The 17,229-nt window shown below is 40.1% G+C and overlaps 1 protein-coding gene across 5 annotated transcripts in view; it reads left to right on the top strand.

Annotated features, from left to right (window-relative positions):
• Positions 1 to 17,229, top strand: part of march8 (membrane-associated ring finger (C3HC4) 8) — a 120,231-nt gene that overhangs the window by 94,156 nt on the left and 8,846 nt on the right. For 4 of the 5 annotated variants that reach the window (XM_017725310.2, XM_017725302.2, XM_017725320.2 and 1 more), the window contains 3 exons: positions 6,256 to 6,335; positions 6,741 to 7,505; positions 15,845 to 16,025. In XM_017725310.2, coding sequence (XP_017580799.1) covers positions 6,256 to 6,335; positions 6,741 to 7,505; positions 15,845 to 16,025 — 1,026 coding nt within the window. The remainder of the gene's footprint in view (positions 1 to 6,255; positions 6,336 to 6,740; positions 7,506 to 15,844; positions 16,026 to 17,229) is intronic. The other variant, XM_017725339.2, reaches the window with a different exon arrangement.

The following is a 17,229-nucleotide window of genomic DNA, read 5'->3' on the forward strand; positions in this document are numbered from 1 at the left end:
TGATCTTGACCCTGTTCCTACTTCCTTCCTTAGGATGTTTTTTGATTGTGTGCACAATGAAGTTTTAACTATTGTAAATTGTTCTGTCAACAGGTGTTTTTCTAGATGCTTTTAAAACTGCCCTGGTGAAGCCTCTGCTGAAAAAGGGCAGCATGGATCCACCCATGCAAAATCATTTTAGACCAATTTCAAACCTGCCTCTTTTCTTAGTAACATTAGTTGTTTTCAAACAATTAAATACATATCAAACAATTTATATGAGAAGTTTCAGTCAGGTTTTCATTCCAACCACAGTACAGAGACAGCATTGATTCACGTTATGAATGACCTTAGGCTCAGCGCTGATGCACAATATCCTTCTATTTTGGTTTTATTAGTTCTTAGTACAGCCTTTGATACTGTTGACCACAAGATTTTGAATGCTGGGTCGGCCTCTCAGGCACAGTTTTAGAATGGTTTAAGTCATATTTAAGTAATAGGCAGTTCATGGTTTTACTTGGAAATCATTCATCAAAATGATTTGCCGTTTCTTGTGCAGTCCCCCAAGTTTCAGTCTTAGGGCCTTTGCTTTTCTCTTTGTACATTCTACCTTAGGTGATTTTGTTAGGAAGCATAGTATAAATTTTCATAGCTATGCTGACGGCACCCAGCTATACATTTCTATTCTTTCTGAAGTTCAAGACTCTGTAGACAGACTAACCAGCTGTGTGTCAGATATTTCTCAGTGGATGTGGCAAAAATTTCTACAAAAACTGAATTAATGATCACTGGTACAGAAACTCAGAGAAAAAAGATTTTTGAGAAACTTGGTTCTTTAGCTTCTTATACCAAACCTGAAGTATGAAACCTGGGTGTGATCTTAGACTCTGAGCTCTGTTTTACCCCGCATGTAAACACGGTCACTAAAGTAGCTTTTTATCACTAAGAAATATTGCTAAAGTTCAGCCTTTTCAATCTCAGAGCGGCACAGAGAAACTTGTTCATGAATTTGTTAGAAGCAGACTTGACTACTGTAATGCTCTTCTTACTGGACTTACTAAGGAAACTACACAACTTAAACTACCTTACAACTCGTACAAAACGCAGCAGCATCCTAACAAAAACAGGTGACAAAGTCCAAATAACAGTTTGCCCGATTGCCATTTGCATGTGTGGAGTAAGAATTTGCCTGATTCTGATTGCACATCCTGAGTTTAGCTACTGCAAATGTTTAAAAAGCCCTGTTACTCATTGAAGTCATTTCATCACAGATATTACATTGACAATTGTAGCTTTGGTATTTGTTTATAACCAGTTGAAATAATTGACATTATCACTAACACTACTATTGTTTATTGACTAGAACTATATAAGCTAGTGAACATTTCTGGCTAGAACCAAAACTGAATTTCAAGACACACCTGGCCTAAAGCAAAAACTGGAAATCATTTATTTGTGCTTTTGAATAAACATACTAAACAGGAAAACTACAAGGTAATAAAGAAAAAACCCTTCTATTATTTTAGGATTATACTTTGCACTCTGTCCTGTCCCGTTTCAGAAGCTGAGGCTATAGATGGCATTGGTGTACTAGCAGAGACTTTCTTTCTGCTCCTGTTCTATTGCTTTATTCTGTATTGAACAAGATATTGCATGTTCAGGTAGTATCAAACCTTTAGTGGAGGTCTAGGGTGTTGTACCCTCGCTTGATACGTGGTATGAACAGTGATTTACTAATTGTTCCTTGTAGAAACTGAAATGGCTCCATGCAGGCAACTTTTTTACCTGCTGTTGATCTGCTGCTGCTCTGTTTAAACACATCTGCACTGACTGATGCAGAAGAAAACAAACAGTATTCATTGTTTGACACCTCATTGTAGTCCTAGTTCATCTTTTGAGTTATTTACAGATATAATTTTCAGCCTAGTTTTTGGCCAAAGTCTTGATGCATCCCCACTGTAAACATTTATATACTTCCACTATGAGTTTTTAAAAAGAAGATAGCCATACAAGGTTACCAGGGTAAGTAAAATTTGAAATGGTGTGAATATCTTTTGGCTTTTATACCACAATATGTTATTAAGATCGGGAGCTGGTGCAGCCTAGCTTATGCTAACTGTACTGTGTAAAGCAGTGGTTCCCAACCCGGGTCCTCATTAAAATGTGCCTTCTAGGCTTTTTCGTTTCTCATTTTAGGGTTCAAAAGGTTTCGCCTAGTCCCCCTATGTGGGCACTTATTGCGGCGTTTGGCAAAGGCCTTTTTGATACAGACAGCTCATCAGTGGTCTTCTTCCTTTGCAAGGACCAGTCCTAGCAGATGGTTTTGTTTACAGCTTCCTGACCAACATGGCAGCAGATATTTAAGTGTGATCAAATGCATTTCTTAATTCATTTTTCTTGTTGTGGAGCTGCATTAGCTAATTAGCAAATTAGTTATAACCAAAAGCGCAAGGATATACAATACTTACACCCTGTCTGTCTGGGTCTGCACCAAATGCAGGCTTGAAAACTTAGCACCCTCAGTGGCTCTTGCAACATAGGTCTGCATGTTGTTTGTCATCAAGGTGGTGATTTAGAAATTTGAGATGTTTTTTCCTGCTGTAACACACCCACTTCAGACCAGGAAGTGCTTGTTAAGAAGATGAACAGCGTGTTCAGGTGTGTGAAAATGCCAAAATATGCAGGGTGGGGCCACCCCAGGCAACCTCCAGTAGTAGCAAATGCAGCCTTTACACGTACTAAGCAAACACTGTAGTGAATGCATCGTGCCATGAAAACCAGAGTGCTAAGCGCACTTTGGCAGAGGCAGCAGCTCAAGCTGCATACGTTCAGCAAAGCTCACTGAGCCAGCAGGTTTTAGGCAGTGTTGACTTGTTCTCACTAACTGTGCTTTACAGTGGCTTTTTGCTCTTCTTCTCCTGACTTTCATTTCACTTTTTTGACTGTGCGTTTTTCTCTCTTCCTTCTTTTTTTGTGGCAGCATGTCTGAAGTTATTAGTGTCAGCACATATCATGACTGGTGAAGATTACTTTTAATTTCACATCATTATGCTACTTCCCCTAGAACAGGCTCACTATGATGATGCAGTATGCATCAGAGAGATTGCTTGGGTAGGGAACTCAAGGTGAACCAAATCCTTGCTGAATTTTAAAGGGCCCTTTTGCTGAGCTCTTCAGCTCGTCCATGTTTTCAGATAGAACCGTTTCATTGGAGGGGTTTGTATATAATGAACCATGAAAAAATATGTGTTCCTTAAACAGTAGTCAGAGCTTCTGTGTCACATTATCTTCATCATTGTTCAGGGATATGTTCCATAGCGTAAAAGCAGAATATAGTGTGCATTATAATCAGTAGGTCTCTGGAGTCTTTTGTCCTTATTTTAGGGGTGTATAATAAAGATGTCATTATAACTTGAAACTTAATTACTTTATTTAAAAAAAGAGCCTGATGGACACGCCCATTTATATGCATTTTTTGCCAAATATTGTATTTTTTTATTTTTAAATATTTTCTTTTTAAATGGCCTGTGACCTTGTTTAATTTCCAGTAAAGTGCTCTGAAGTAATTGAAAATCTATGATATTGTTTAGTGGAAGTGTATATGTATTTGCCCCTTTTTTCAAACTCTAATTACTTGTTTAATCATCAAAGCAATTAATGCTTTACTTTATTATTAGTATAAGCAAAATTGACAGCCTATTTTTAGATCGGAGGCCCTTTACCATCATGACTGCTAAAGCTTATACATGCTTATTAAGTATCCGTGCTTTGTTTGCATAGTTCTTCAGCCTCCTGTAAGTCCTAAAAAAATAAAAATTCAGATGGCTAAAGGGGGATTTCTTATGTAAATTTTTGCATTCAGAATCTCACATTTCCATCAAAAACCCTTGATGAAGACTGTGATTGTGATTGTTGTGTTACGTTTGCACTGTTGTATAGTAGTTTGAAGTGATTACTGCAGTACATGAGTGATGTAATGATTTGAGTCCTGAGAACTGGAGGGCACAACTTGCGAACGTACTGTGTGTGTATGCATGCAGGTTTTGTTCCTCCACAGAGCTTTCCAATGCCCAGCTCACGGATGGACAGAGAGAGAAATTGGATTTGCCCCGTGGCGTGTATTTAGAGACGCTGCCCATCACTGGGTTGCTTTTAGCTTTTTCTGATTCTATTTCTGTTGTGTCCTCGCTGGCATCAACAAAAGCTTTGCCCAGTGTCTCATTAATGGCCAATTCAGGCACAGTCACTGCTAGGTGTTTGTGTTTGTAGTGTGTGTGTGTGTGTGTGTGTGTGTGTGTGTGTGTGTGTGTGTGTGTGTGTGTGTATGTGTGTAGGGTTCTGCTAAATGTCAAAGCCTGTGTCAAGTTTAAACACACACACAGTGCTATTACCTCCCTGGGGATGGAGGAAGCTGCAGGAAGCCGAAGTGATTCAGTGTAAATTATGCACTTAGTCAACACACACACACACACACACATACACACACACACACTCTCAGATGTCCTCAGCTCCATCCACATGTCCTATTCTCTTTCACGAACAGCAGGTTATATAGGCAGGCCAGTGTTTGACAGCCATGTGTGATTAATAGAACATGTCAGTCGTGCATCTCTACTGAATCACAGAACAGCAAGCAGGCTTCAGACATGCAGAGGTGACTTTATTAATGAGAACACCAAGTGATGAGCAATTTGGTCGTATTCTGGTCATTTGGTTAGTCTAAAAACGGTCCTTTTTTGGGAAAGTCTTAGGTAATAATGCAAAATGCTATGTGAATATGTCAGTAGGTAATTGCCTAAAAATTATTGGCATTGGACATGTTTAGATTTGATATTTAAAATTGAGAGATTTGAGATTAATTGTTTATAATTGCATTTATGGTATTTAGCACATACTCTCATCCAGAGCAACTTACAGCAGTTCTTTGTTATCGAGAGAATGTATCCTAGCTCATACAAATAGGTACAATTTGTACAAAGTAGTCCCTCGGTATTGCTTGAATGATTCGTCGCCTATGATGGCCACCTAGACACAGCAGCATGCTATAATTTGGCAGATGCTAATGATGTTTTTATAATACATATTGGCCAAATTTGCACTTGCGTTATCTGTTAACACTGGCTGCTCTCTGGTTGAACATAACATTACCTCTGTTATCCAATATTTCATCCCAATTCAAAGTCTCACTTCTGGCAAAAAAATACTGCTCGCTTGGGGTTGTTTACCTTTCAGTAACTGCAAAACTGTCAATCATTGTGTGATCTGAAAAACCCAGACAGTGCTAACCAAGCAGTGCAGATGAGTTTTTTGAATTATGGTTAAGTCTGTTCTCATCAGGTATCCACACCTCCAAAGTTCAGTCTCAGAAGCTTGTTGTGTTTTATGCTTCTCACAAGTGAGAACACCAGCAGTGTTTTGTTTGGAGTACAGATTTTCTGTATATTATAATCATTTTTTGAACTCCAGTTTTGGAAACTCCTGTTTTTTTTTGTTTTTTGTTTGTTTTTTGTTTTTTTTTCTCTTATTTTCCTTTGACTTGCCCCTTCCTTATTCAGGTGGATAATCGAGAATAATGTTTTGGCTCTAGGCTGTAATTGAGATATTTTAATGTTCGTGTTTGAGTTGACAGGTGCACAGGCTGTGAGAGTTTTGTTCAGTGTGGTGTTTTTCTGTATAAGGAACACTTCCAGACCTGACCAGTCTTGTGTTTGCTCCTGAAGTGCTTATCTTGACTTTAAGCCGTTTCAGTTCCCCTTTTCTGTGCCTTAATTGGCTTAGTTGCCCAACTCAAAATAGCATTTGGTAATTTTTCAATCAAAAACATCTGTGCGTGCACGTACGCATGTCCATGCCTTTGGCGTGAAGGGCAGCTGTGGCCACTCAATCCTCTATCGATTACTGCCAAGCTTTGGGCTATAAGTTTTGTCTTTGTTACACACTGAATCGATAGGTAATTAGTTGCGAACATACATTGTAGATTAAAACAAGGCCTGTGGGGTGTGTGTGTGTGTGTGTGTGTGTGTGTGTGTGTGTGTGTGTGAAGTATGAACCCTAAATATTAGAATATCGTGTGGAATAATTGCTCATACAAAATGATGTTTTGTGCTTGAAGTATTCAGTGCTATATTGGCTAACTATAGCACATAATGAAACTTGCATTTCCTGTAACAGTTCAAGTGAGTTCTTGTAACTGCAGTTGCAGTTTCATGTCTGACTTCTCTCCTCTGGTTTAAAGTCAGATGTGTGATTTGTTTTTTTGTTTCTGTCTCCCCACAGGCAGGGAGTCCAACTTCTGTGAACGCCCCCTGCAGCTTCTCCCGGACTTCAGTCACACCCTCGAACCAGGACATCTGCAGGTAGGACTTCATAACTATGAACTGCGTGTTCTTTCAGGTGCTACAGTGGGTGCTTGGCCATGTCCTCAAAGCAAGCCATCCTTGGTGCTACTCATGAGGAATGTGATGCTAGGCATGGAGAGGGAGGTTGAGGCTTTTATTAAAGGACTGGTAGTGTGACTCATACCAGTATTGAGAAGCCTTTTTGCCAATAGGCTGGCACTGCCTGCCTTTATTCTGCTGTCTCTTTTATCCCATTTTTCACTTCACACCTCTCTTTCTTTTTTTTTTCTTTTTCCCAGTTCACTCTGTTCTCTCGCTATCTAATGCATGTTGCATGTCTCTGTTTCATTGTTCTCTCTCCCCTCTCTCTCATCCTTGCCACTGTCCTCTGTTTCCACACTGTCCCTTTTCTCTGGCATGCAGTTCAAATGGTGGCAGTCGAGTTCAAGCCGCGCAGACCGCTGTGGTCCTGCTGAACTCTGATGGCAAAGGCTTGGTGTCGCAGAGCGTCACCATGACGACCTTGTGTCTGGACTCCCCCGCCAAACCCAAAAATAAGACAGCATTCGGAGCAGAGTGGCTCTCACTGCTAAAGCCTTCGGTTGGCCTCAAGCCGAACAGCGGTGCTCTCAAGTTCTCCAAGTCCTTGAACGACGTAGGCCAGAAGATGGACAGCCTGTGCAGCGGCCTGCACTTCATCGACCGCACATGCTCAGAGGGTGAACTGGGCCCAGAAACAGAACCAAAAGCTCTCAATGGCAAACCAGCCCACCTGCCCTCTCCCCCATTACCCTCCCAGCCTTTGTCCTTCTCCAGCACCTGCGCCTATGGGAGCAGCCTCGGGCAAGAGCGTTGTTCCCAAACCTCCGAACTTCAGAAAAGCTCCAACTTGCTGCGCTTCCTTTTCCCCTTCCCTCGCTCTTCTACAGCGGGCAGTCTGCAAGCCGGAGAACTGACCAGCTACATCACCAAATCGTCTAGCGCCCTGCTGGAGGCCTGTGGTGAGGAGATGGGTGACGACGAAGTATTCGAGGACGACCCATCCCAATGGAGGCCCTTAAAGGCTGAGGAGCGACGCGCCCCGCTATGCTCACTTGAGGAGGACAGCGACCTGGACCGATGCTCCTCACCACTATCCGAAAAAGCGGCACCTCTCTCGCCATACTCTCTGTCTGGAGACTGCTGCAGGTTGGTGGGGCTTCCTCTCTCACGCTCAGCCCCCGTTACCCATGTGTCCTGGCCTTTTAGCAGAGATGGCCCATCTGTAGAGTCCTGTCACCCTCATGCCTGCCTTTCCAAAATGTTAAGGCCCTGAAAGAACCCTGCTCCTCCAGCCTGGCTGAGCTCCATATTGTGGAAGTGTTGCTGTGCTGTAGCTTTGTAGTTTTGTGCTTTTTCCTTTGCTAGTTGCTATCATTGAGATCAGATTATGTGATCACTTACAGCCTTCGCAAAGTAGTTCAATGAAATGTCAGAAATATAGAAAAAGATTCTGAAATGTAATTGGTCAGCCATGACATGACTGGTGTCTGATGTTGTCTTCTTTAGTTTCACACAGTAGCTGCTAATGTAGCAAACAAGTCATAGAATCTTTTATGCAGTGGTTAAAAATTTTTAAACAGATCCCCAAATCACTTTGCTCTAAATCAATTCAAATACTTAAATATCACTTTTGTCATTTCTGACACTGTATAATATACTATTATGTATGAAAGAAAGGGAAAAATAATATCAAAATTCAGCTTTCAAGATGGCTGCTATTACTGTTCTTTGCTGTATGTTGTGTTTTTGTTAGTAAACTTTTTTGTTAGTAAAAGTTGTGCAAATTAGATTTTTCATATTGTCTTTTAGTAGGTTAGAGTGACAGTCTGTCATGTGATGTACAGTCATATAGTTACATGATGTATAGCCACACTTAAATGGATATGCTGTGGAGGTTCCCTGGTGAGAATGCGTCCAGGGAGTCCAGTCGATAGCAGACTCTGGCTTCAGTTACCTGTGGTAGCTCATCGATCAGTGGAGCACTGCCAGGTTTTGTCGGAGAAAATGGAGGAGGAGATCTGATTACAGCACAGGTCGTAGTTCCACAGCCCGGGGAGCTAAAAGACAGCAACATAACTGCATTTCTGTCTCCTCATCCATGAGGCTGCGTAGATGCACTGTGGTATAACTTTATGAGCTGTGTAAATGACTTAAAACCGTGGTTCACCTACAGCAAACTTTTGAGCATGGAGCTCTGAAATCATTCCCTTAATTGTCCATTTTAGTTCTGGTGTTTTCTCTCAGCACTTTGAATCTGTTTTAGTTATTCATGCATGTGAAAATCATTTTTATTCCATTTTTTCTGAAAAAGGTCAAATTTTCCATTTATTCCCATTTTTAGTTAATGGCAGTTCCCATTGTGTGGTACCTCTAATGTGCATGAAGCCTGTCATTGCATGTTTTCAGACTGTTTTATAGACTGTTGCCCTCGCCTTTGTCATCACTGTTCCCTCTTGGTGACTGCCATCATTTTTAAAAACATAATTTGGTTTAAAATATATATCATAAGGAGATGCGTAGTTCCTGTAATGCTTTGCTCCAATGGTTATACCCCCAAACACACAGTGCTGTCCTTGAGGAAATGTTATTGGTTAGAAAAAAAAAAGAACAGCTGAAAATACTGCAAGTGCTGGAGTTAAAAGAGAATGAGAAAGTTTGGCTTGAGGAATCAAAGAAAACAAAACTACTAAACAAAGGAAAATGGAAGAAATGTTCCTGGCAATGTATTGGCTTATGTTCATGAGCCCTCTATATAATTTCCTGGTTATTATACAAAGTCGCATCTTGCATTCACACTTACTGCATTCTCTAAAAATTACCTTTGAATTCCCACTTACAGTTGTATGCAAAAGTTTCAACACCTGCAGTCAAATGACATAAGGTTGATTTTCTAAGTGAAATAAGTGAACACATTATCTGCAGGAAACAGCTCAGATTTGCCATTTTCCTGCAAATTGCGATGCTATTTTAATTTGTATTTGTTTGCTGAATTTAGTATATTAGAAAACCAAAAACAGTAATATAAACATCTTTATCATTTAAAAGGAAATGCAAAATGATTCCCACTTACTGCTAGGCAGTTACTATGGTATTCTAGGTGGTTGCTAAATTGCTGCTTGGCAGTTGCTGTGGTGTATGGGGTGCTTATTTAGTTGTTCATAGGGAGTTGCAAAGTGTTCACTACGTGTTGTTGCAAATGAATGGGACTCTATGTGAGGAATGAGGGATGAAAAAATTACACAGAGGAGTGTGGGTCAGTATGGCTGTGCAGTAGAGTTTGAGGTCCTACCAAGTACCTGTACTTTGATGGCTGCAGGGCAACGACGCAGCAGAGTTTCTATAGTGGCAAAAGGCAATGGCACACTCTGGGTGAAATAAGAGACGGCAGACAAAAAGGACAAACAGATGAGTGTGGGCCAGATCAACATTGAATTAAAGCTTGGGGGCCTGCCCTGAGATAGTATATGCAAAACGATGTCTTTCGGTGAAGCAGGAGTACAGTAGACTGTCATGCAATTTTTCACCCCATTCATTCCAATGCTACGCAGAAACCGTGCATCCAGTCAAAAAGCAAGCCTGAATCACACATTCAGGCTGGGCAATGTGGAGTTGGAATGGTGTTGACATTATGAAAACTGCACGATGAGTTGCATGGCAAAAATCTGGCAGAAAAATACGAATAATGAAAAGAAGAATAATATGCATCGAAGAGCAACATAGTTGCACATTATTTTGCTAGGCTCTAGCATTGGCTCTGTGACCTCTGGCTTTGCTGTCAGTGAATAGCACAGTAGCCTAATTGGACCACCTATTTTATATCCTACATAGGCCTCTCTTAGAGATAATTGCTTTGCAATGTGCAACCATAATAAACCATAAGAGATGCAAAGGCCATCTTTAATGCTTTATTTTATTTGCTAAATTCAGAAAATAACAGTAATTGTGGAATAAAATGTTGATGTTGAGCTTATTTTGTATGTAGATGTTGAGAGCTTATTTTCAAATTGTAATATATATATGCATATATGTATGTATGTGTGTGTGTATGTATGTGTGTATGTATGTGTATATATATATATATATATATATATATATATATATATATATATATATATATATACTATGTATGTATGTATGTATGTGTTTTCCTGTGCTTTTCTGCCTGTCCATTCCCAGTGAGTCACAGTGCCTCTGTTGTGCTAGATGCTTTGTGTACGCCTTTTAAAGGCCAGGTGAGGTTTCTGTTCCCACATGCCCTTCCTTCCTCATGCAGTACTTTAGAAAAGCACGTGCTCCACAAATAGCACAACAGCCGAGCCCACTGAGCCTGGCTGAGAGGGTTAAAGCAGCACTGTGATGGCCAGGGCATGGGATCAGCCTTGCAAACATCACCACTTGCATGTGCACCTCAAACAAAGCTCTTGTGTGTGCATGTGTGCTGAACATGAATGTAGAGTTGATGAAAGAATTGGCATAGTATGAGTGCAAGTGTTTGTGTGGATTGATTCTAACAGAGTTGATGTAACATGACTGCAAGAACGCGTTCTTAGACTCTGTGTGGGTCTTCATTTATACAGTTCATGGATGTTTGCGTAATATTACTAATGCAGATGTTTGCAAAAAAAAGTTGGATAGAGAAATAAATCAAGCTGTGAGGAATGTGTTCATAAAAGGAATGTTGCAGTCTGCTGGGTAACCTAGATAGATGAATAATTTAGTCAATATGGCACATGAAACTGACATTTTCAGTATAATATGGACGTGACTTTATACAGAGGACCACTTGCCCTTCTTCGTGCAAGTACTTGTAGTTATATCTAGTGTGGATATCTTTAGCTTGTAGTGGTTTTTACTCTGAGCTTGTGTAATGATTGCCTGTAAGAGGCCTGAACTGTAGGATATAAAACAGGTGTCCAATTAAGCTGCTGTGCTGTTCATTGACAGCAAAGGCAGAGGTCACAGAGCCAGTGCTATAGCCCAGGACCAGTTACCTTAGTTGGGAAGAAGGATAAAGAAAAAAGGGAACGTCTTATATGTGCTAATTGGATTGAGTCGGTCTAATCTCTGAGATTCTGGAAGTGTGTGATGGGCTTAAGATGTTCTGACTGAAATAAAGCTGTGTGGAGGGGGCTCTGATGTGCTAATGTCTTTCTGCTACATTTTCAATAGCGCTTTAAAAATAGATCCGATCGTTACTTATTGCTCTTCTGTGTCTGATGTAAAGTTGATGTTTGCTCTGTTTCTGTGTTTAAATCAAGTTTTTTGGATTTCATTTGGTTTGTCATGCTGACTCGCCCAGTCGTTTTGTTTATTCATTTGAGTTTAGTTGCGTATTCACTGTTCTTCACCTTGCAGCAGATGAGAGAAAACCATTTTTCACTTTATCAAATGACATTCATTCATATTACTCACAGTTGTTCCATGTCTCACAAAGGCTTGACCGTTAAAACAGAACCAATGCATTCAACTGGATTTCTGACTGAGCGTTACAGCCATTATGCATGTGTAGGGTTCATCATAGAGGTCTTGCAAAGTCTGCAGACTCATCAGCTCTCTGAATTGGGTAGAGAAATGAATTGTCTCCCACCATCTGAATACAAATAATATCAGTGATGACAACCACTAAGTGGCCTGTTCCTCTCCATTACTCTCAACTCCGTGCGCTTGTTATCTGCAGATCCTCCACTGTTTGCACAAGAGTGTGTGTGTACTGAAGGAGACATAGCATGTCTTGTTTTCTCTTTTGTTCGTGCTGTCTGTTAATCTTGTAAAGCCTTGACCGGATAAGGCCAGCCTGGAAATAATCATTATCCTGCTCATTCACTCTGAAAAGCTGCGTCTCAGCACTAATACGGAAACAGTCCTTCGTCTCTCGTTAATACCCCCACGCCCTTCCCACACCGTCAGGAACACATTTACAGGCTACAGAGGATGGTCTGCAGATGTGTTTCTCGGGTTGAAGTCCGCACTATGCCGTTCTAGGTGTGGCTTGGTGCTCGTTCGCTGTTGGTTGGCCCTTTATTTTCTTAAGCTTCCTCTCAGAATCTGGCTTAAGGACAGACATATTTTGCAAGCACTGGCACAGTATTGCATAAACACAAACGCCCTAGCTGCACAAAAACAGAGTGAAAATTTAGTTCTTGGGGACAATGTCATACTGTTTGGACAGTATTAGTTTTACTTGAGGAGGTAGGGTATTATAATTTATCATTTTAGTCCCTAATGAATCCAGCATGTCAGTCATTTTTATGGACCGAGCAGTACCCCATCAGTAAAGATTCTAGTTTGTACCCAGTATAACGTGCCATAGATATAACCCCAGGTAATATTAACCACAAACTGCTATGTCAGTAAAAATGCTATTCTTGTGGAAAAGGTGTTTTTATGTTTTCCTAAGTACTGATGCACTCAAAGAAGTAATTTACTTGTGTTCTATTCTGCTTAAATCAAGCCATTACACTCTCAGGGAAAAAAGTTATTAAACTGTCGTTGGGGCAGTATCCCTCTTGTCACTGGTGTGGTACCAGTACCTTTAGTCAGGGAACATAATTGTTCCATAGTCCATTGAAATTATATTTTTTAGGTTGAACTGACTCCACACACCACGTCTCGTCTCCAGGATTTTTATTTTATTGTTCTGCTTTGAAACATTTGGTTATGAAAAGGTACAAATGTAAGATACACAATTGGACCTTAAAACCATTGTTGTATCCTTGAGAGAACGTTTACATGGTTTGTACCTTGATGAACGAGAAATGTACTTGCACAGAACCTTTATTTCTTACAGAGTATATGTTGTCCTACTGCAAGTGTACAAGTCAAAACTATGAAGCATGTCAAATGACTTTGGCAATGTTCCAGTCTAATCTAAAATCCCAAGCTAATGATAGTTCTAATGACACACTCAATGGACTTAAGATTGCCAGGTAGATTATTAGAGCAAAGTTACATTTAAACAAAATATTTAGACTTTTGTAATTTTTCAAGTGCAGGCAGTGTGTATGTCCAGTAGCCACTCCCATCTCTGCAGTGTGTATTGAGATTTCTTACCCCTTTCATAATGTTGTGAACATTACTGACATCCTGAGGTAAAATTACATTAGCCCACTTTCACATTTAAAACAAAGTTAAAATAGTGATGCAATCTTAGCAAAAAGGGTTCTATATAATACTGAAAAAGGATTCTTTAACTTGGAAAAATGGTATTATATAGAAACATTTTAGAGGGGTTCCCTTGAAGAACCATTGTTTTAAGAGTGTAGAAGAACCCATTTTGGTTGCCAAAATACCATTCAGTGTACATGTACAAGTATGAATGACCTTCCTTTTGAAGGTTTAAAGAACATCTGCCTAATGTAAATGCTGTATCAGTTAAAGGCTTGGACATACATTTCCAGGAAAACCAAGAACAATTTAGAAACCTTTTTTGTTGTTTTGAGTGTAGTTTATAAAGAACAGAAAAATTGAAGCAGTGTCCCTCCTGGCGGTTCAGCAACATTTGCTGTCCATTTGAAGTGCATCAGTCTGACGTGAACTACTTTGAGATTCACTTTGAACTGCCGTGTTTCTCAGCAGCACAAGGGCACTGCCACCTTCACCACAGGGCTGCTTACATTTGGCCTATACTTTAGACCATCACAGCTAACTACTTAGCTGTTATCTGTGGGTTCCGAATCAGAAATTGGCTCTGTGTGTGTGTGTGCCAGCATGAAATTGATTGCATGTCCTCCTCTTTGTTGACTCTTGTAATCATTCCTCCACTTCCACCACGTGAAGTTGCTTTGCTTTCTATCAGTATTCCCTTTTTCTTTTCTCTCAGTAGGCATTCCCATCCCTTGTTTGACAGTAACGAACGTCTCCAGCTCCTCCGACACATATTGAAGGCTGCTCTGGTGTGGCTATCTCTGGTCTGATGTTAAGGCATGGGGGGGTGGATTTCATGCCTATTCTGTTGATCCAACTGGGAGAAATGAGAGAGGTGTCATTCCAGAAATACTACATGGGGAGGGAGATGTTAGATTGGATGTTTGCAGCATTGATCTGAATGCAGGATGGACGATGGGGTGTGATTAGAGTATGCGGTGGACTCATGCCCCCATGTGGTGGTCTTTTCACACATGCTGAGGCTGCATTCACATTACAAGTGTATTCAAGTTAGCTGCTGATGACACTAGATAATGACGGTTATAATGAAGAAAAACATTTTGATCTGTCTGTTCTCTTTAAGGCTGCATTGGTGTTTGAAACAGCTGCATACAGAAGTGTGTGTGCTGTTCCCAAGTATCAAAGTAGAGCACTGGGATTTGAAATCTAGCCCTGCCTACTGATTAGAGTGATGGGAAATTTAGTTGCATTGTCAGTGTGTGTTTGGTTGTCGAGCAAGGGTGCATGTGCAGACTTTAACTTTCCGCTGAAATCTGTATTATCTGCCTATTTTATTCCTTCCCTGAGTGTCTGCTGAGTGTGTCTTTGTGTAACTTTTTTTTTTGTTTCCTTGGTCAGATGGTGTGTTTTGTTGATTTTCTGAAAATAAGTTCACTTCCTCTACAGATAACACACTTCTGCACATTTATAATGCACAATTAGTGTTGATTTGCTGAATTTAACATAGTGAAAATAAAAAAAAAAGGCTTTTTCAAATTTTTCTGTTTTATTTTCTTCCAATCAAACTGTGCACAAATGCCAAGATAAGGTGTGTTCTCTGTAGAATACACTTAAACATCTGTTCTACTTCATCTTATTTTCACTAAGAGAATCAATAGAACGTGTCCTGTACCAGTGGAATTCCAGCCCCGGCATATGATTGTATATATTTATAACCGTCTATGAAAGGGGCTCAAAACTGGTTTGAAAAGAACATTTTTTTGTTGTTGTTGTTCACATAGCTCTGAAAAAAGTCAGATCCATGATGCATTTAGGGAAAAAAAATCTGATTTTTGAGCCACTTAACCCTGTAATATCTATGTATCTATGTTGTAATAAAGGCTTTATAACAGCACAGATCGGCATGAAGTTTCAGGTTTTTGTCATATCTCAGATCTTGTGCCATGCTGTATGCATGTAGCTTCAGCCTTGTAGCGGATGAAAAGGGTTTACAGTGATAACAGTGTAATATAGGTCAAGACTGTGCTGAATCTGGAAAGCGGCTGCCCATGTGCCTTGTGATCTCCCTTTCTGCTTGTAATACATGCAGTCATGTCATACTGTTAATCCTAACCTTTCATAGCGTCAGTACCTGTAAGTGGACATATAGAAACATCAAGCAAGCAAAGCATTCAGCTCACATCACAACATGTGATATACTCACCCTTCACTGTTAGACATAGAACTATCAGAACACAAAGCTTCCCACGTCTTTCTGTTCCTACAGTTTCACTTTGGAGTAAAACTGCTTGTGAGCTTGAGCTGCTTTGTCAGCCTGCAGTGTGTTTGTGAAGTTATCTAGGTTCTTGGGTGATTGTAAGCTTGATGCTTTGTGTGTGCAGGATCTGTCACTGCGAGGGTGATGATGAGAGTCCGCTGATCATGCCTTGCCACTGCACGGGCAGTCTGCGCTTCGTGCATCAGGCATGCCTGCAGCAGTGGATCAAAAGCTCTGACACGCGCTGCTGTGAGCTCTGCAAGTTTGAGTTCATCATGGAGACCAAACTGAAGCCTCTGCGGAAGGTAACCACACACACACACTTGTGCTGATGTCTTGTCATGTTCGAATTCTTATGCACCCTTAATGTATTTTTGAGCTTTGAGAGTATAGATGTGTTATGTTAAATACACCACACATGTAAATGTATTAAATACATCTACCTTGTACTTCTCCTCATTGGCCATTTCATCAGGAGCACCTACTATAAGCTGTTTTTCCTTGTTCATTTACATGTCATAATACTATAATGTGAAATGAGACAGGAATATACACATATAACATATTGCTGTGTCGTTTTTCAGTTTTTGACATAATTTTAAAATGCCTGTTGCCCTTAATGATGTATGTAAATAGCATGATGAATTGACCAGAAGAAATGGCCCAAAATGACGTGGAAAATGTGTTTCTATTGACTTGCATTAAAAGTAAAGTTTTTTTTCCCGTCTCCTGTAAAGTTATGGAGCTACATGATTTTGTTCTGACAACAGCAATATGCATCAAACCACTGATGCACACACTGCTCACTCTGCTTTCTCTGCAAATGATCTGAGCAGCAGCCAATCAAATTGTTGATTCGGTCACATCTGTTGTCACATGTTGAGATTGAACACTCAAACACACACTGAGTGTGGAGAAGGTGTCTGGTACCTAATATGCCAAGGGTTTGAAGGAGAAAGTGAAATTTTCTGATATGTGGATAAATTAGCTAAGTAGCAAGTCTGGCTTTTCTGTTGTTTTTTGTTGTCTTTCTTTGTTAACTCAGTGGATTTAGTGTCATCTGTAGCTGAGGCAAATAATAAAATAAAAAGATAAAATAATCATGCCATCACAAGTCACAAGTTGAAAAACATGGACATCTTCTAACAGGCAGTATCCACTGTGATGTTTTGTGTTTGGGTTGTGTACTCCTGAATAAATCCTGCCTTTGCCCTTACTCTAATGGGTGCTCCACATTGAATTTTATCCTTAACGTATACATATTTGTACATTTACTTGTTCTGTAGTACAGGAACAGTAGTGATTGTGGATCACTATTTGTTAAAGCTTCACATTTTTAATTATATGGTTAGACTGTAGCTTCTTTCATTCTGTTCATTTAGCACCAATAGGCTGCCTAGAGATCATGTTATGGAGATGTTGCTCCATTTTTATAGCAAAGGGTCAGTTCAAATAACAGTGAGAGAATTTTGCAAGGTGGCATTGGTATGGCATACTATAATTGTGGTC

The sequence above is a fragment of the Pygocentrus nattereri genome, chromosome 5, assembly GCF_015220715.1.
Source record: "Pygocentrus nattereri isolate fPygNat1 chromosome 5, fPygNat1.pri, whole genome shotgun sequence".
NCBI classification, from domain to species: domain Eukaryota; kingdom Metazoa; phylum Chordata; class Actinopteri; order Characiformes; family Serrasalmidae; genus Pygocentrus; species Pygocentrus nattereri.